The sequence below is a fragment of the Fukomys damarensis genome, unplaced genomic scaffold (genome assembly GCF_012274545.1).
Source record: "Fukomys damarensis isolate Sample0158 unplaced genomic scaffold, DMR_v1.0_HiC HiC_scaffold_10, whole genome shotgun sequence".
NCBI lineage: Eukaryota > Metazoa > Chordata > Mammalia > Rodentia > Bathyergidae > Fukomys > Fukomys damarensis.
The window spans coordinates 13977180-13996992 of NW_022900922.1; the positions used below are offsets into that span (position 1 = coordinate 13977180).

At 42.3% G+C, this 19813-nt stretch overlaps 1 protein-coding gene across 1 annotated transcript in view; it reads left to right on the plus strand.

The window, feature by feature from the left end:
- Pcnx2 (pecanex 2) overlaps positions 1–19813 on the plus strand; it is a 205321-nt gene that overhangs the window by 77865 nt on the left and 107643 nt on the right. Inside the window, exons 17-20 of the mRNA XM_010622007.3 lie at positions 4925–5034; positions 5922–6018; positions 13741–13833; positions 14708–14858. Coding sequence (XP_010620309.1) covers positions 4925–5034; positions 5922–6018; positions 13741–13833; positions 14708–14858 — 451 coding nt within the window. The remainder of the gene's footprint in view (positions 1–4924; positions 5035–5921; positions 6019–13740; positions 13834–14707; positions 14859–19813) is intronic.

Below are 19813 nucleotides of genomic sequence, written 5' to 3' on the forward strand. Positions count from 1 at the left end.
TGGGACTTTAATTTACAAAGTAATTTCCCAAGTGTTTTCTCATTTGCCCTTTATTGTATCCCCACTTATTGGAGAAGGAAGACATTAGCATTACTATATTCCAATGACAAACTTGAAGCAGAGCACTTTTGCTGTTTGCCCGAGGGCGCACACCTCATTTACACTTTTTCTTCCCCCATTGTAAAATGGGTTAGTAAAACCACCTCATAGGCATGTCCTGAGAAGCAGATGAGATTGAATGGATAATGTGTATCGAAATGCAGCTAAAGGGTTCTTCTTAATATTGGTGTACTAGGCTGAATTCTGTGGTTGCCCAAGATCCTGCCATAGGTGTGCTCCTCTGAATGATTTCTTCCCCTGAGTGTACGCAGGATCTGTGAAGAGGAAGGGGCCACTCCTGAGACATTGTCTAGATGAGGCAGTGGGATTTCACAGGTAGAGTTAGGGTCCCCAGTCAGGTAACTTTGATTTAAATTAAAGTTTAACTTAAAAGGAGGTCACTCTGGGTTGATAGAGACTAGAAGGAGGAGCCCTTTCTAGGGTTAGGGGAAGCAACAGAGACCTTTTTGTGTTTACCTGGAAGAAGTGAATGGCCCTGTGTGAGGGGCCACTTGGCCAGCACCCAAGAGTGGCCTCCAGGAGCCAGAGTGGGTCCCAGTAGTCAGTCAGCATGAAAGCAGGGACTGCAGTCTATAGTCACTTGGACCTGAACTCTGCCAACCTCTAGGACCTTGGCGAGGACTGAAGTCTCACATGAGATCACAGAACCAGAAGACACTGATTTCAGCCCAGCAAGCCCCTGAGCAGAGAACCCTGCCCTGCCCTGCTCCGACTCCTCACCCAAGGAAACCTGAGACAATAAATTTATGTGGTTTTAAGTCTGATTTCTGGTGATTTGTTACATGGCAACAAAAAATGAAAATAAATAGTAACTATTATTAGCATAAATAGCTGTTGCTTATGATGATGCATAAAATGGTAATGTTAATAGCAGTAAAATTTGAAAATAATGCTTGAGTTTTAATTCACTTTTATTTATACTACAGATTGCATTTTATGGCTAGAATTGTGTCCCTTCTATCCACAAGGTAGAGGGAATCATAAGCTTTTAGCTATCTATATAGGAAAAAAACCTCTGCTAGTGAGAAAGGAAGGAAAATGGATCTTCGGCATCTAGCTGGATGTCTGCCATGCCTCCCTTCCTGGATTGTTAAAAAGTAGAATTAGCCGGGGATTTAGCTCAGCGGTTTGGTGGCCTGCCTTGCAAGCACAAGGACCCAAGTTCAATCCCTGGTACCAAAAAAAAAAAGTACAATTAGCAGGCTGTGGATTTGGCTCAGTGGTTCAGCCGTCTGCCTTGTAAGTGCAAGGGGCAGAGTTCGATCCCCAGTACCCCCCCCAAAAGTATAATTAGCTAAACTCCTGGCACATACCTACTATCCCAGCTGCTCAAAGAGGATTATAAATGTAAGGCCACACGGGCGATTTAGCAAGAGCTTGTCTAAGAAAAAAAAATATTGTTTCTTAAATGCAATTAACATTGGATGGTCATAATCTTCAAATTTAGATAGGAAAACTTGGACAGTGGTATTTGGCACTAATTTGGGAGGAAAAACAAGAAGAATAATGACAGCTCAGAAATTGTTCAAAATGGAATCACAATGGTCAACTGCACTTAAGACATAGACTCAGGTTTTGGTAGTGAACACAGAGCGCCCAAGGTCAAGTCCAGGAAATGCAGTGAAGTTGGCTTTTCACTAGGGCCTAATGACTGCCTTGTGTGGAGAGAGAGGTGCAGAGGCGACAGGGTTCATGGAGGCGAGGGTCCCAGGCCCAGGGATGAACAGTGTGTGGGGAGGGTGAGGCCTGTTCCTGCCATGTAGCAGAAGTTGGTCTTCGCTCCTCTTTTCTCGAGTTCCATGGGCAATTTTATCCCCTTTCTGATCATCCCATGAATTCCTGTTTGTACTTGCTCCCCATGAGAAGTACAGATGTTCACCACAGGATATGGGAAAAGTAAAGGCTCTGATTCCTCATGCACAACCCTACTGACACCTCTACCTTCAGGGTGCCCTAAAAGGTCAAAGTGGCAGGACTCAGTATGAGGCCAATGAAGTGGCTGCATAGGCAGCTGGGGTAACGGCTGTGGTTATTTGTGCATACCTTGCATTGCTCCCAGCTCGACTATGAACAATTGAAGTCGGAGCCCACAGTTTATGTCTGCTTTGTTTTGTATCCCATTTGCATAGTCCAGTGGGTGTCACATAAAAGGGGTATCAAATTTTGGACTGAATAATTACCAGTAACTTGGAGAAAGTCCAGGAAGAAGAGCAAGTGTCATTGTCTTCAAAGAAGTATGCATATTTGTGTGTGTGCACCTGTGTGTGTGTGTTTATCTATACAGATAGGCTTGGATGCCAGAGACCCATCATCCTGTCCTGATAATGATCTTATTTTTCTCCAGTATCTATTTCTAAAAGTGAAATCTTGTCTCTTCTTATAAACACATAGCATTCCCACCAAGATGAAAAACAAAATAAAATAAAAAGTTTCTGCCATTAGCACACATTAGCCTGACTTGTCACATTTGCTAAAGTGCCCATACACACGGTCAGCAGGTCACATCCTGACCACTGTGGTGAGCTGGCCGCAGCACGGGCACTGGTAGCCCCTTGGTGTGCAAGAGCTGTTAGGAATTCTACTGAGCAGCTAGTTGGTGCTGGAGAGCCCAGCGCCTCGGGTGTGTCCCTCACAATCTCACACCTGCTCGCATGGGGATTATATGGGCCAAAGTAAAATGGGAACAGAGAACACAGTGCTGGGGCTGGGTGGCCCTTCTGATCTCACTGAAATTCTAAAATCCTGCAGGTACAGAGCTCCTCTTACTTAAAAATGAGATTCATGTCAAAAATAGACCTAGAAATAGTTCTATTTCTATTAGGTCATGTCTATCAGAATCAAAGTGATAAGATTTGAGTTATTATTTTAGGATTATGAAAACCTGAATGTCAGAAATGCTCCATGTTTAATGGGGATAAGAAAAACGTGTTTCTCTTTCTTCAAAGTGAAAACTTTTAAGTCTGATCTGAAAGGGATAGCAGAGTGAAAATTGACCTGTTTATGTTCACTTTATAACCACACTCTGTTTGTCTGCCTGTAAATCCCATTATAAGAAATGTCTAAAATTTCTAAGAACAAAAATGCTGAGACTGAGATTCTTTCCAGAGTGTGTTTTTACATAAAATCTAACTGCCCTGTGTGTATGTTCTCATCAAATGATTCCCAAATGCATATGAAATCCACCACAGAATTGGACTATTAGACAGTTTTATTTCTACCTCATAAAAATATTTCAAAACCTGTGGGAGTTTTTTTAAACCGGTGCTCATCAATCCAAATCAGTCCCAATTTAGGGGCCCACGAGACACATCTCAGAGCAATTAAGGTTGTTAATTTTGAAGCAACCCGTCAGAGTGTATGCTTCATTATCTGTGGGTGATAGATTATCTAAACCCTGATCTTCCTCCAATATCTTTGTGTATTTGTGGGTCCATAAGTGTGTGTGTGAGAGAGAGCATGGTAAATAATGTCTATAAAATCAAGACTAATACATACATGTTTCAAATGTAAAAGTTTATTTTGAAGCTTCACTAAAAGTACTAGGCCGTACGTCCTCTCCTGCCTTCTGCCTTTCCTTGTAGAAGTGAAGGTGTTCGAGCCCTAAGCTGATTCTCAGCTGCCAAACACAGGTCATTTGAGTGTCTGTTCCAAAATCCCTCTTTGGTCAGCTGTTGTCTTCTTCAGACATCAATATTTTCCTTACTGTTTCCAGATGAAGGTGAAATAAAGCAGCCTCAAATGTACTGTTTTAGCCATAGCTCAGCCATGTTGGCTCTTCTGCTCTGCCCCTCCAGTACTCCACGCCCACTCCCAGCACTCTCAGTGTCTGCTGCACCTGCCCAAGGGGGCCGGACAGGGACCAGCCCAGCCCCGGAAGAGTCAGAGGAACAGGTGAGCGAGCAGCCTGGGAGCAGCACAGCAGGAGAGAAATAGGGACACAAAGCAGGGCCAGTTCATCTTGTCAGGCCCCTCCTTGCAAGTCTGATTTCTGCAAAAGGATTCTGAGTAGTTCCTTCTTTTGAGACAGTGTCTCACTGTGTAGCCCAGTCTGGCCTAGAACTTAAGGTGATCTTCCTGCTTCAGCATCCTAAGTGCTGGAATTACAGACATGCACCACCACACCTGGATCCTATTTCCTTCTTCGTTTTTTTTTGTTTTGTTTTGTTTTTTTGCTTTACTTTTTCCTGGTACTGGAGATTGAGCCCAGGGCCTTCATGCTGACCAACACCCTCAACCTTTCTTCTGAGATGGGGCTTCACTAAGTGGGTAAGTTGCCTAGGTTAGGCTCAAACTTTCTATTCTGCTACCTCAGCCTCCCAGAGTTCTTCAATTATAGGTATGCACTACCACACCTGGCTAGAAGGGCTCCTCCTTAGACTCAGGTGATTTGCTTAGTAGAAAGAGCACACCCCTGCTTCTCCCTCTCCCTTAAATTTTTATTCCGTGAACTACATCAATGTCAGTAGACATCTGGTGACATCACAGCCATCATGACATTCTAACACAACACACTACTCACATGTTTGTGGTACACCTGGGGTGTAGACAAATGTACTGCTCGGCCAGTCACAGAGTACAGTGCATGCCTTTCTGTAGAGCACATAGCACTCAATAATGATAACCAGAAGCTGCATTAATGGTCTGTATTTACTATGTGATACCTGGTATTATAGATAATTGATATTGATAATTGGCTGAATACATAGACATTTTCTTCTTTGTGTGTGATAGGGCGACAGGTATGTGTGGCAGGAGCATAGAGTCCCAGGCCTCTGACTCAGGCTGTCTCCTCCTCTTTCCTCAGGAGCCCTGGAGCACGCAGCACATCCCGGCGCTGTTTTCAGCCTTCTGCGGCCTGCTGGTTGCATTGTCTTACCATCTGAGCAGGCAGAGCAGTGACCCATCCGTGCTCCTGTGAGTAGCCCTATAGAGTAGCCTCTTTTCTGTGCTGTGGGTGCCATTCCTGCACCTCTGGCTGCTCCCTGGAGAGGGGACTCGGCCTTTGGCGCTCACTGCTGTTGATGCTCTTACATGTGCTGGTCACTCACTGCCAGTGGCCTTGGGTCAGGTGAGCCCAGGGGTCCTCTGAGTGCACTGAATCCTATCACCTTGTGGAGACCAGACTTGCACCTCTGAAAGGAGGTTTGTATTTTGTTACTTTTCCTGTTGTCCCCTTTCACTTTAAATGAAGATATGTGTTAGGGTTTCAGAACGCATTATTATAATCTTTATTCACTTGAAAGTATAAATATATACTTGGTGACTGGAAATCCTTCATGACGTGAAAGTGAGTTTCGGGTGTTGATCTCCTGTGAGTTGTCCAGACTTACAAAAGATTGTGACTGAAGCTAATTCTGTCTGGGCCTGGAGACCCTGCAGTTTTAGGTTGCTAGGGTGCATTAAGGTGAAAGACGTAGGATATAGTAAAGGAAAAATTAAACATGGTTTGCACAGCTTTTAGTATCAAATGTGTCAACACTGGTGTGTTGGCTCCTGCTGGCACTGTTTGTGAGGAGGGAGCCCAGTGGGCTGCAGAAATAAGAGGACACCCTGCTCCTGACAGGCAGGGCACCCATACCCCGAAGGCACTAGACCAATGTCATCGGGAAGTTGTTTAAAAATCACAGCCCACTCTTCAGAAGCCCTTGCTTGTGAACCACTTATTACTGTGAATTTCGGAATGGAGAGAGCACTTGCTTTGGTCATTTGTGGGTATGAAGTCTAAGGAGAAGTTGCTGATGTCTTACACTGTCTCAGGCATATATTTTAAAAAGTAAAACAGTATGTTTTCCCACTTTTAGGTCTTTTATTCAATGCAGATTTTTTCCTAAATTTTTACATCAAAGCCTGGAAGAGTCGGCCACAGACCCTCTCCCCCAGAAGATGAAGGATTTGGTGGTGAGACGTATTTCATAGCCTGTTCCTGTGGGAGGGACGAGCTTGTCAGCTGAGCTGGGGTTCTCGGGGCTTTGGCTAGATGGGTATGAGAGGAATGGGCAGGAAAAGACATCTGGTAGTGGACCAGGTCTGGCACACAGGCCATTGAGCTCTCAGCCAGATGTGGACCTTTGGAGCATCTCAAAGGCAGATGCTGTCCACATAAGCCCTTGGCACCCTTGTCCTTAGTAGTGGCAGCTTCCTTGGATATTATCCCAAACCACACTCAGTCAATTCTGTCCATTGCTGGCACCTACCAGCAGGTAGGCTCTACAGAAATGAAAGCTTACTGTGTAAACATTCAGCACACCTGCATTCCTGCTGTACTCTATACACAGCTCCTCCACATCCTGCCACAGCCTCACATGGGCTTGCAGTATCTTTCCGAGGGTTTTTGATTCAAGGTTTACATTTGCATAATGCTTATGAGGGCCCTTGGGCTTACAGTGGTGTGGCAGAGAAAGGAGTGACCAAACTGGCTAGAATACATATTGGCTGGAAAAGGAAGGAAGTAGTGGGTCCTAAAGCTGTTTCCTGTACCACAGGAAAATGGCTCTGGGCTGTTTTAAGCATCCTTTCAGCAGGCATGTCACCTTTGGCATCAGCTTTCATTAATACCTTGAAAAGTGATGCTCATTGGTTTTGTAAGCTCCCCACACATTAGAGTGTTGAGGTTGGAACAGTCTGATGCCTTCAGGTCATGCTTTTTCTGTGTTTTAGGAATGACAGCTAAAAGGAACAGCAGTCAATGGTCTGTTGACTGTATCTTCCTGCAGCCAGGAACTGTCTTCTAGGTCTTGTCCACAGAACCAGTGCATGACTCATAGCAGGCACTCAGTGCATTCCATCAAGTTTACACTGATGAGTTACATTTCAAGGCAATGTACAGGACTCCTAGCCAATATGATCGTAGTTTTAAAAATGCATCAACGTTCCTGAGCACCTTTGCCTATGGTAACAATTCAAGCTAAACCTTTCAGGCTTCTTTGTCACCACAAGGGGATCAAGAGACACTGATTAATACAAGGGAGGGTAGGGTTTGTGAATTTAAAAGAAAAGATACATTTAAGATGCTGGAGGTGATAAGGTGTCAGGGGTGGAGAGAGACATTGATATTCAAACATAGCACCCACGGCCTGCCTGCTGCTAGTATTTATACCAGGGTATTCCAGCAAGGAAATGAAGCGGACATTCCCAGGTCAGTTTCTGTAAAGCTATTCAGTGGCCCCAAAGTCTCCCATGGATATCTGAGAGAAGCTACGTCTTCCCTCACCCAAGTCTTCCTTGACTTTGACTAATGAAGATGCCTTTCCACTTGCTGATTTATTGCAGTAAAAAATAAGGCACGAATTTCAAATAAACGTGACAAGAAAGTTGGCTAGTAAGCACTGACTTCATTTCATTAGTATAATTAAATGTGATGGGTTAGGTGTCGCCTTTCCTGGTTTTCATCTTTTGAAGTGCTTTGTACAATGCAGAGCATTACTTGTTAGGTGATCTAATATGGTGTCTGTGTTCATTCTCTGAAAAGTCTCTGATCTAATTATAATATTTTAATGGGAATATCAGATTCAGCTTTTATATTACACCTTTAGTACCACAGTGCAAACACAAAATTTTCCCGCTTGTTGTCTCTTATGGTGCTTCTCTGTCATCGTTTCTACCCTCTTGTCTTTTGTTTGTTTCTTTCTGTAAATTTTGATTTGTACGAGAAGCACCTGGGAAGCCTCTTTAGATGACAATTTTCTAGCCCCCGCTCCGCCTTTTGAATGTCAGGGCCAGTATAGGGCCTGGGGATTTGTATTCGGACCAGAATGTCCTTCCAGGGCTTCTGCACAGAGCGTCCACAGCCTGCACCTCCGGAAATGTTGATTTAGAAAGAGAACATAAGGAGTCATACACACCAAGTTTGTAAGCAAAACTCCGTAGTTAGTAGAATGGAAACTTTCCTCTATTGTTTGCTCTGTCTTTTTCCATGCGCCCTGACACATAGCCTGTCAGTTTTCACCGTCCCTCACACATTTTCATTCGTGCCAACAATTCTTCATCAGGTTTACATCAGTCATATTCATTCTGTTTAACTTCATTGCTAAAAACTCAAACTTTTAAAATAAAAATCTCCTAATTTTTATGTGTAAAATTGAAACAGCCTCTTCAAATCAATTGCTTGAAATGTCTAGCTTTTCCCAATTCCAAACTTGCTGTTCAAACCTTTTGAGTGTGCAGTGCTGGAACTTCTTAGACTTCAAAAAAGAGTATGAGGTGCTAGACAAATGCTATGGCACATTAATAATGTTTAATATACTAAGGAAGAATATGCTTCATGGTTAAAAATACATCCCATTTACCATTAAAACAGAGAGCAAAGCATTAACATTATTGAATGTTGCTTTAGAAGTTCTGGCCAGTGTATGACAGGAAAGAAGAAAGCAGGTAGAGGATATTATTATAAGTAGACAGAATGCGCAGAAAAACTTACTAAAATCAATGATGATTAATGAGAGGATTCATAAATACCATGAGAGAAAATTTAGAAAGCCAAGAGCATTTTAACATAACAGAATGATCTTAGAAAATATGATCTAACTCATAATAGCAACAAATATGAACTGATAGTGGGAGTGATTTTAACAAGCAGTGTCACAAATAAAGGAAATGGCAGCAGTCTTTTAAAATGTAAATGAAGTCCTGCATAACTGGCCATGAATACATTTTGCCTGATTTTGGACAGGAAGGCTGAGATTTATAAAATGCCAGTTCTTTTAAAATAAATCTATAGGCTTAATATTGTTCAAAACTATTTCAAAGGCATTATATTCACAGCATTAGAAAATGATTCTAAGGTTTACATAGAAGAATAGTCATTAATAGTTTAAAACAACTTGAAAGAATAGGAAAAGGGAAATTAGCACTCTGAGATAAGAGCATATTATAAAGACTGAATGGTAAAAACAAACTAGGAGACCCATCCAAGATTAAAGGATGGGATTAGTAGATCAGAGAAACACAGCAAGGAGACAAGTTATTTATATGAAGGTATTATGTGAAAATTAAATGTCACAATCCACAATTGCTTATTCAATGTATGGTGCTTAGCAGTGGGAGAGAAAAGAGAATTTTATGTGTTAATCTCTCACCAGATACCAGTGTAAGTCAGAGAGGGATTAAAGAGTTTTAGAAAAAAGAAGGGAAAGGAAGTGGATGAGAAATCAAACAGGACCTCTCCATTTCTGGTATTTGGCAGATAAATTATCATAACCAAACTCTGCTGATTAAAAGCAGAAATTCTGATTAAAAGACCAGAAGGTCCATCTTAAATGAGGAAAAAAAAAAAAAACAAAAACAAAAAAACCTGACAGAGCAGTAAGAAGCTGTCAGGTAAGAATGTGAATCAAGAGGAGCCCTGGGAAAGTAGATTGGAAGCTCTTCTGTCCCTCAGAGTCTGCCCAAAGAGGCAGGGAGGCCCTAGAACTTGAGCCTTGAATGTCAGCTCCCCAGCTGTAGAGAGCACACATTAAAGCGCAGGCCTGCCTAGGTGTGGTGTCCACTGCCAGGCCAGTCATCGCCAGGCTGGGACACTGAGGAGCCACAGTCCTGGGGTGAGGAAGAGCCATAAGATGGCAGCTCCCTGTCCTCAGCGCCAGGCGTGAAAGGAGCCCCACTCAGGAGGAAGGAGCATGCACCAGGCCAGCACAGTGAGGCTGCCGTGCCCCATGGATGTGAGGCGGTGCAGTGCAGGTAAGCAACAAGCAAGTTCACATCCAAAGGTGACAGACAGACGCTCCCTCCGTCAAGGTGAAGCATGGGAGCCTGAAGACAGTCGCTTGATACTATCTCAAGTTCTGCGAAGAAAGTAAATGCCAGGCTAGAATTCTGTACCCAGTAAAAATAAATGTCATGCATAAGGGCAAAATAAAAACATTTCAGGAAAACAAAAGCCGAGAGACCCTCTCTAAATAAAATTGTGAAAGGTAGTTTTCAACAGAAAGGGATCTTGGATAAATTATCTGATTTGCAAGAATAAAGAGGAGAGCAAAAAGATACACTTGTAAATCTAAAGACATTAATTGCATAAGACTGTAATGAAAATGGCTTAAATTAGTATGGTCAGTATGGAAATCAGCACAGCAGCTCCTCAAAAACCTAAAAATAGACCTACCATTTGATCTAGCTATATCACACTTTTACATATAAAGACAGTATACTGTAGGGATGTCTGCATACTCATATTTATTGCTGCACAATTCACAATAGCCAATATATGGAAACACCATCCCTAACGCATTACTCCATCCCACATTTTCTTTTTCCACTTGTCAGCTGATGGACACCTAGACTTTTCCATATCTCTAAAGGTGGAATAGTATTCAGCCATAAAGAAGAACAAAAATCATGTCATTTACAGGAAAATTGCATGGAACCGGAGATCATCATGTTAGGCAAAATAAATCAGACTCAGAAAGTTAAATATCATATATTTTCTCTTCTGTGTGGGATCTAACTAATTAAAGATGATTTAAAACTGAAGGGAGACTATTAGAGAAGTAGAAGGAAGGAATTGGGGAGGAAGGAGGAAAGAGCAAGGAAGGAATGGCAGGTGGAAACCATCACAGTATGCTGTGCACATGTACCAGTATGCCACATCAAAGCCATTCTGTGTACCGATAAAGAAAAGTAAAGTAGCATTGAAAATACATGATTGCAATAGCATACAGTTGTGACAGGAAGAGATATGGACTACACATAGTTAAGTTCTTATAATTTCTGGAAGAGGAATGAAAATACTGATTAACCTTACTGCTAAATTTGCATGTCAGAATGTTTGTTTCAACTGCTAAAGGACTAGAGACAGAGCATGTAGCTTTCAACTCCATTCAGAGGGAAAAAGGAGATGATAAAAAATAGATGTTACCTGTCAATAACAAAGCAGAGTTGCACTCCTGTGTCCCATTGTACTTAGAAGCCAATTCCCCGTGGATTATAAACTCAAATATGAGAAAACGCAATCCGAGAACATGGAGAATCCCTTCTATAGAGGAGACTACCTTTATAATATCAAGGGAGGACAAAAAATCCAAACTCAATATGAGTTTACAAATTAATAAATGAGGACTTTATTTTTATCATTTGAGATCATACAGAAGAGAGATTAAACAAAGAAACAAACTTCAGAAAGGTGAAAATGTGCTCCCAGGAGAGATCCCAGGACTGCACAGCCATTAACAAGGCCTTCAGCAAGACTGAAGCAGCTGGGACACACGTGCCACCATCAGGAATGCAGAACAGCTACTGCAGAAAGCAGCTTGGCATTTTCTTAGAAAGCTGAGCTTCAACCTGCCAGATAACCCAGCCATTCTATTCCTAGGTATTTACACAAGAAAAAGAAGGCACATGGACAGAGAAGTGTCCATAAATACCTGTAGCAGCTTTATTTATGATGATAAAAACTGGGAATAAATCCAAATATCTATCTGCAGGTGAAGAGATAAACACATAGTGGTATGTCTACACAAAGGAATATTACCTGGCAGTTCAAAGGGGTAAATTATTGAAACAGACAGCATAGATGAATCTTAAAATACTTACACTGAGTGAAAGAAGCCAGACCCTAAAAGAGTACATAGTCTATGATCCCAGCTATATAACATTCTTTCAAGTGAAAACACACTGTGGTGCTGGAGCAGATTAGTGGCCCCACGAGGACAGAGTAAGTAAGAGGAGCGGATTAGGTAAGGGCGAGAGAGGAAACCTTGGGGCATGATGAAGGTGCTAAATTATCTTAATTATGATGATGCTTTTGTGGAGATACGTCAGTTCATCAAGCTATGCATTTTAAGTACATGGGGCTTCACTTTATGTCAATTATATCTTAATGAAGGTATTTAAAAGTTATAATGTGGAAAGGAAATGAATAGAAAGAACATGTAACCAAGAGAGAAAGGCTATAGTGATGGTTTGTATTTGTTTATGAGGGACACTGACAGAAATCATAGTGGAATTCCAATATATTATCTAATTATGAAAACAATTACTGTCAGTTGGAGCTCTAACAAACATAGAAAGGTACTCTCCTGACCCCTTTCCCAGTGTTCCCTTTCACTAGGAGACTGGTTAGTTGAAGATGACACAATTGGAAATTCAAATATTTGGGGAAATGTCAGTCTTCCCTTTGGATGAACATTCTATAATTTTTACATGACATAAAACCTTGCCAATGAAAAATAGGGAAAGTCAATATATTTCTGTAGTCTAAGGATGCAGTGAATTGAAGAATTTTGTCCTGGAAGCAGCATGATCTTTTGTCAGTGTTTGGAATGAAAGCAGTACCTGAACTTTGACCATTACTAACAGTCATATTTTGATAAAAACAAGTCTGATCCCAAACATTCATGGATTCAGAATTTAAAACCAGTGGTTTTCCATATAAAATAAGATGTAAATCTAAAATAAGAAATCTCAAATAGAAAAATCTAAAATACAGTCTAAACCTTTGACCCTTACAACATTAGCAGGTAATTGGTGAACCAGCAGAGAGAATGTGTCCCTCTATCAGATGATTACTTAATCTAGCTGGGCCACGTGGACCCTTTCCTCACCCAAGACCACTGGGTCACCCCTGTTCCCTCTATGTTCCCCTAACTTCTTCCAGGCCCCGACTGTTACTACAGGCAGCAAGCCAGCCATGTAGCATTGAAGAAACTACATGTTTTAATCTTTAAAAACCAAGAAAACAAAAAATGGGAGGAATGGAGATGTATCTTTTGTATAATTTCCCATGAGACAGCATCCAAAAGAACTACGTAAGCAGGGAAATTTCTTTTCAGAAAGGGCGGTATAAACTTATTGGCTTCGGAATTTTCAGAAAACGATGTGATACCTTAAAATGATCAATAATTGTGCATTGCAGCTAAGCTGCCCTCACTGAAAGAAGAGAATTGATGGTCACCATGTCCCCTTTAGATCTGCCAGTCTGCACTATTATGTCCCAGGAGGCTCCCAAGCCATTCTGTGTCGACCCGCTTTTATGGAATATGTGGGTCTAACTTTGTGTTTTCTTTTTCCCCTAAGTCCTTCTCAGGCCACAGTTGTGTGTGGTGTGAAATAATTTGCAAGTTACAGAACATTTCATTGTCTGCATATGCTTTGTGTGCATACTGCGCATACATTTAAGTAATTTGGAAATGGCCCGTCTCACACTCACCGGAGAATTAAAATGTAAAATCTGGTCTGGTCCAAAATGTAAGAAATGTGTAAGAGGCTTCTCTGGTGTTCTTAGGTTGTGGTCATGTCAAAACCTAAGCCTCAGAGCAAAGAGAAACTGTTTGTTAGTACCTCCTTGGTTAGACCTCAGTAAGTCCAGGTCTCTCTGGGGAGTGTTCCAGGCATCCTGTGTCCTGTCTGGGTTTGTGGAAAAGAACCCTATGCCTCTTACTATACAAAAACATGTCTTCTCTAATCTCCCAGCGTACATTTCCTTTCCCCTAACCATTCTGCCTCAGTCTCCCTGAAATTCCAGCAGGAAATTGTGAAAGATGGGGTGTGGTGTGTTCAGGTGTGCCCCTGGGGACATGACACACAGGTGATAGGCTGGAGCAGCCACGTGTTGAGGGCTGATGTTCCCAAGTGACACAGAGCTGCTGAGAGAAGGAAATAGCAGTCTAACAGGTGCTCTTTTTTTTGCAGAAGGATGTCCTGCGATCAGATCTTGTCATCTGTTCAGTGGTCGCTGTCCTCTCCTTTGCTGTCAGCGCCAGCACCGTGTTCCTGTCACTGAGAGTAGGTGTCTCTTGGGCTCTGTTCCTCCCCGTCATTGTCTCCTTGGTGACTGGGCTTGGGTGGGGCTATGGGACACTGACAAGGTAGACCAGCCAAGGGGACGGAGAAATAATCCCAGGTGGGGCATTGGAGTTTACTGTGCGCTGTGGGTAGTGTTCAGGAGGAACCTGGCTCACATCACAGCTGTGTCTCCACCTGATGGACAGGTGCTGACTTTACAGGTACAATGGTGCCTCTAGTGGGACCCATGGTAAAGACCATTGTTGGTGGTAAGACTGGCTAGCAGGACACTGTGAGTGGAGAGAGGTTACACAGTGTCACAGTGACTTCGGGAGAACTGTGGTCCCTGAGGAAACCAAAGATGGTGGCTCATATGACAGTCTATCTCTACAACAGAAGTAGGGGACATTTATGAGCTCTCCTTTCCATGGGGAGCAGCCTACTAGCTAAATGTGTTACTGCCTTTCTCCTTACAAGAACTGTAAAAATCTATTCCACTGGGCAGAACTCTCCCAGCCTCTGCTTCCACAGGGCAGTTTCCCACCATCTTAGAGGCTGTCAGTGTGAATCCTGTTATAACACACAGAAAAAATATCCAGAGCCAGCCTGAGTGTCCATTAAGAATGGCATGGGTTACACATCAGGATGCTGAGGCAGGAGGATTGCAAGTTTGAGTCCAGCCTTGACAGTTTGGAGATTTAGTGAGACTCTGTCTCAGAAATTAAAGTCTGAAGATGTAGCTCAGTGAAAGGCCCTGGTTCAGTCCCCTGTACTGGAAAAAAAGGGATGAGGCAGTGGTGTTATGTGTTATCCACGGGTGTCCCTCCCCTGGCCTCTGAGCTACATAACAAGATCTTGCCCTTTTCCTTTGCAGCCATTTCTCAGTGTGGTGCTGTTTGCCCTGGCAGGCGCTGTGGGCCTCATCACTCATCACCTGCTCCCTCAGCTCCGCAAGCACCACCCCTGGATGTGGGTCTCTCACCCTGTGCTCAAAGGCAGAGAGTACCATCAGCGGGAAGTGGGAGGTCAGTAACGCGGCCCTGTGAGGGAAGGGTGGCTGCCACTGTAAACTGCAGGGTGTGCGCAGCAGCTTGCTTGTGCTCTGGCAACAGAACTGCACCCTGCACATGGAAAATGCAAAGTGAAGAAGTGGGTGAGGGTGTCGTCCAGATATCCTAGCCAGCCAGGGCCAGAAAGTTGAAGGGGGTGAGTTAGAGGTAAGTTTTATTGCTATGCAGAAAAATTAATTTCTGTGGTTCTGACTTGAAGATTGTGCTTCCAGCTTATGCTGGCCAGGGACTCCTGCCATACTTCACATGATGTTGGTTGGAGCTGAGGCTGACTCTTAGCGGTTAGGTCCCAGACCCCGGAGTTGCTGCAGACTTGCTTTGTTCATCCAGACGATACCTGTATCTGAACTGAGCTGACTTTGCAGTTCCTCTGAGTGTAATGGTCTGGTAATTCTGACAACTTCAGAACTCTAGATAAGAAATAAATTCTTTCCAGATAAGGAATCGCTTGGGAATTTCCCTGAGAGGTCTCCTTTGATCTGCAATTCTTGCTCTGTGCTTGAATAAACAGGAGAAGGAATGACTTGTTCTTGTTTTTAAGTAGGTTACTGCTCACCGAGGTAACCATGCTATTTAAGGCTGCCGAGGCTGCACAAACTGGTAGCCTGCTGCAGTTGTTGTGATGTGAGTTATCCAGTTGTCTCTGTGCCCAGGAGCATGGCACTGAGGGCTCAAAGAAGGTGAAGGACCATTGTCATAATGTTAGTGGGTTAAGGGGATGAAAAGAGGGAAAATAATGTTTAAGAAACAAAGATACAAAAAAGATATTGGACTTACTATGTAGTGTTTGTTTTAGTTAAAGTAATTAAACTTTTTAAAACCCACTTTGTTTTTATAGAAATGTCTGCAAGTCTAAAAACGAAGATTTGTCTTTTCCCACCACAAATAGGTTTTATATTGTTTCTAGGCATACAGTATTTACAAATATACCTGCCAAGTTAGTGGCACTCATGTAAGTTAACCTTTAAACTAGTGAAAATGCATGTGTGGTGTTGGCATAATTTTGGAATAATTTGAAGGTTATGTTTTGAATTGATTATACATCTTAACAGCATATCTGTTCAGTAAAACATTTTGAAGTAGAGACAATTTGTTAGAAAAATAAGCATTTCAAAATGTAATACCAGGAATAATGTCACCATTTGTCACCATTTTCATTTAAAATCAAAAGGCTTAGAATATTGGATGGGAGGAAAAGAAGTGGAATTTAAAGCAAAGCTTTAGAAAATATTTTTACATTTGTCAGAATAATTTCTTGTGCTGTGTTATCTTTGTTAGGTTGTGTTTAGCAAAATGAAGACTTATGGAGTTCATATTTGCTTAGATACCTGTTTAAAGTTTTGTTTTTCAATCCTGATTACCTAAGCTACTATTGTATATTATTTGTCTTACTTTTAAAAATGTTATTGTCCAGGCATAATGCAGTCAGTCATGATTGTTTTAAAATGTTGTAAAATACACTTGATTTAGTCAAAAGCCTGAGAAGTGATAAAAATGTTGTAAAATAAACCAAAATGTTTTGCTTAAAAAAAAGACACCGGAAATTCTATTCAACATAGAGCATGCCTTTGAGGTTTATCTCTGGGTGGTATGGATAGCTGCCTCAGTGAGAGGCAGCGAGGGTGGGGAAACAGTGGATTGTTGGAGGGAAATCAGGCCTCCTGGGCCTGCTGTTCACGTGGGGTAGGAGGCCACAAGGGGAGCTTGGGTGCTCTTCTTGTGGAGTTTTATGCTTCTCACCCACAGAAAAAGGGCTCAGCTTGAAGATCAAGCTGGACAATATATTTTTAATGTTCTGTAAAATTTCAAATGCTACTTAAATGGAAATTATTATTACGATACTAGCTGAGAGAAGACAGACTCTGAGTGGGTTCCCTGTGTAATGAGACATCTCACAGTTCCCTGGGAGAGAAAGTCCCCCCCAGCAGGTGGCCACTGATGCACAGGCAGGGAAGCCCGAGAAGAACTAGTTTCTGCACTGTTGAGGTCCTGCTTCCCATTCAGTTTTCAATTTTCAGGAAGACTGAGTCTGGTGAAATTAGTGGAGTGTTTAGGGTTTATTATTTTGCCATCATTGGTAGGGAGTCAGTGGAGATTTGCAGCAAGAAGCCTTAACTGTGAGAAATGCATATCTGTGTAATCTATATTCAGACATATACCTGTACTTTGAAGTAGATCTGTGCCTAGACCTTTCCCTGTACCTGTGCATACCTTCATCTTTGTGATTTGTTTGTTTATTTTTGTGATACTGGGTATTGATCTGAAGACCTATATTCTGAGCCCCTACCTTTTTACATTTTAAGACTGGGGCATGCTAAGTTTCCCAGGATAGGCTTGAACTTGTGATCCTCCTGCCTTAGTCTCCCAGAGTGCTGGGATTACAGGTGTCTGCTGCATTGACCTATACTCATGCGTACGTCTCCACCTTGACTTATACCTATGTCCACACTTTACATCCTGAACCAGACCCAGGCCTATCCCTTTACTTATAACTATAACTATGCTTTTACATCTCCCTTTATTTATTTACACCTACATACTTAAATGCCTTAAATGATGAAAGAGAACTTGCCAAATTGAAGGGAAGGAAAATGAGAGCCATCAGCCCTGGACTCTGCTTGCTGTGGCAGCTCATAGAATGGAATTCAGTGTGGAAAGAAAAGAATAGGCAGTTACCAAATCTAACAGAGTCCATCCAGTCCAGATTAGAATCATTTAGCATTTTAAGCCTGTGAAGAATTAGTACAAGATTCAAAGACTGGTGGGTGTCTGACTTCCTTCTTCATGGGCGGGCAGGTGGCCCTCGACCCCTTGTGTCCACTGGCAGTAGCCAGGAGACGTTTTGCTGGCTCACACAGCCTTGAGCAGAGCCTGCGTGGATGTTCCTACCTGGCTATATAAGCTGTCTACAAGCAGGCTGAAGTGTAGCCAAGAATCACAGTTTTGGCAAATTAGGCACAGAAAGAAAAATAGATTGCATTTCAAAATTATGTGTGTTGGAAGAAAAATCCAAACATGCAGAATATAAAATATGGATGTGTGAAGTGCTTCCAGGATCTAGGCCATGGCATCCTTGTCCCGAGTGTCCTTGCCTCCTCTTCCTAGTCTCTGCGTTTTACGGATTTCACTAGCAACAAAAATCACACAGGAAACTCAGGCTGTTTAGAAGCCTCTCGTATGCAGGCTATGCTCAGGAGCACAGAACATTGCTTCTGGGAAGGAAGGAAGAGTAGGCAGGGTTAGTGAGTCTGCACTGCTTCTGGCCACATCTATGTAGACATTACGACCTGAGAACAGAGCCATGGAATTGGCCAACAGCAGGCATTACTAATCAATTTCCATCAGCACATGTGCTGTCCTATCTCATTGGTTTAATTTCATCCCACTGGTTTACACAGGTGGAAACAGAAGCCTAGAGGAGGTCAGGCATGTAACTTGGGTTCTACTCATATTCTAACCAGTGAGTGCCTAGAGCAAGGTGTCCAGGTATATGCTGCCCATGTTGCCCTGAGTGTGGTGGGCAGAACAGGCACAACCTGGAGGTGGTTTCAGCTCTCCAGCTGACACTAGCTGCAGAAGAGCCGTGTGGCTGCACTATGGTCCGCCGTGAAAAGTAAGTCCACACACCATGTCCTGTTGCTAATGTTAGCGGGCTTTCCTCCTTGATGTGAAACATACTCACTACTGTGAATCTTAAGCATTCTTGTAGTTTCCCACACATACTCCACACTCTCTCTCCCCTCTTGCTGTTCCCCTTCTTGGGATGCTGTTCCTCCAGCTTCCCTGGACTAACATGAAGCTACTTCAGAAGTCCTCCCTTAAGTGCGCAAACCCGTCTAGCTTCCCATTGTCCCCTGAGCCTCTCTCTTCTATAATCCACTGCCTGAGACTTCTAGTGTCTAAGACACAGTGAGCACCATGACCCTTGGCTTGCTTAAGGCCATGGTGGCACAGAGGTAGCCTTCAGGGAATGTTTGCTACTAAACTGCATTTAATTTGAATAGCACCCATCTGTCTCTGTACTCTGGAACAAACCCTGCGCTCTGTGTCTGTACTTCTTTTCAGTTTACTTTGCCTTTCAGTCTACTTCATGCATCTACTTCTAGGCAGATGGTGGAGATTCCAAATTAATTCTGTTGTAAAATTCAGATATGATTAAAATAGAACTAAGTATCACAACTAGAATTGAAGACTATACAGGACATAAAACGTATTTTTCATCAGTCTAATTCTTTGTCTTCATAACCTCAACCTACCCTAACCATGATATGCTTTTCATTTGTATACTGTGTTTGAGCTAAAAGAATAAGATTCTACCACATGTAATAGAGCTGAGCAAAGGAACTGTGGTTCTTTGTGTCTGACTGTATGAATGAGTATGTGTGAAGTTGTGCTTTTTAAAACAAAATTTGCTGTTTTCCAGCAACCCAAGTGGATTGTGCTGAAGAAGAGAGGATACAGGCAGTACCTTATTAATCAAGCAGAGAATTTTTCTAGACAAAACGCTAGAGGAGCCTTATATTTTTCAAAAATAAAGCAAATTTACTCTCCTAAATGCTAGGATGATTAAGACCAATGACTTCATCAGTTGACTTCTGTTGTAAAATAGTAAAATTTGGATCTTTTGAAAATTTGATAATTTTGCAAAAGAATTGTATATTTTAAAAAGTAAATAATGGCGTTTGGTTACATTTTCACATGGTCTTCCAAGGTAAAATTTCCATAATATTATAGGAATTGGCTTTCAAAAATTCAGTGAAAAATTGAAGAAATCTGATTTGATGATCATACTCTTACCATAAAAGTGGAGTTTAAAGGTTTGGGGTTTTAGCTCAGTGGTTCCGCCACCTGCCTCATAAGTGCAAGGACTAGAGTTCGATCCCTGGTACCAAAAAAAAAAAAAAAAAAAA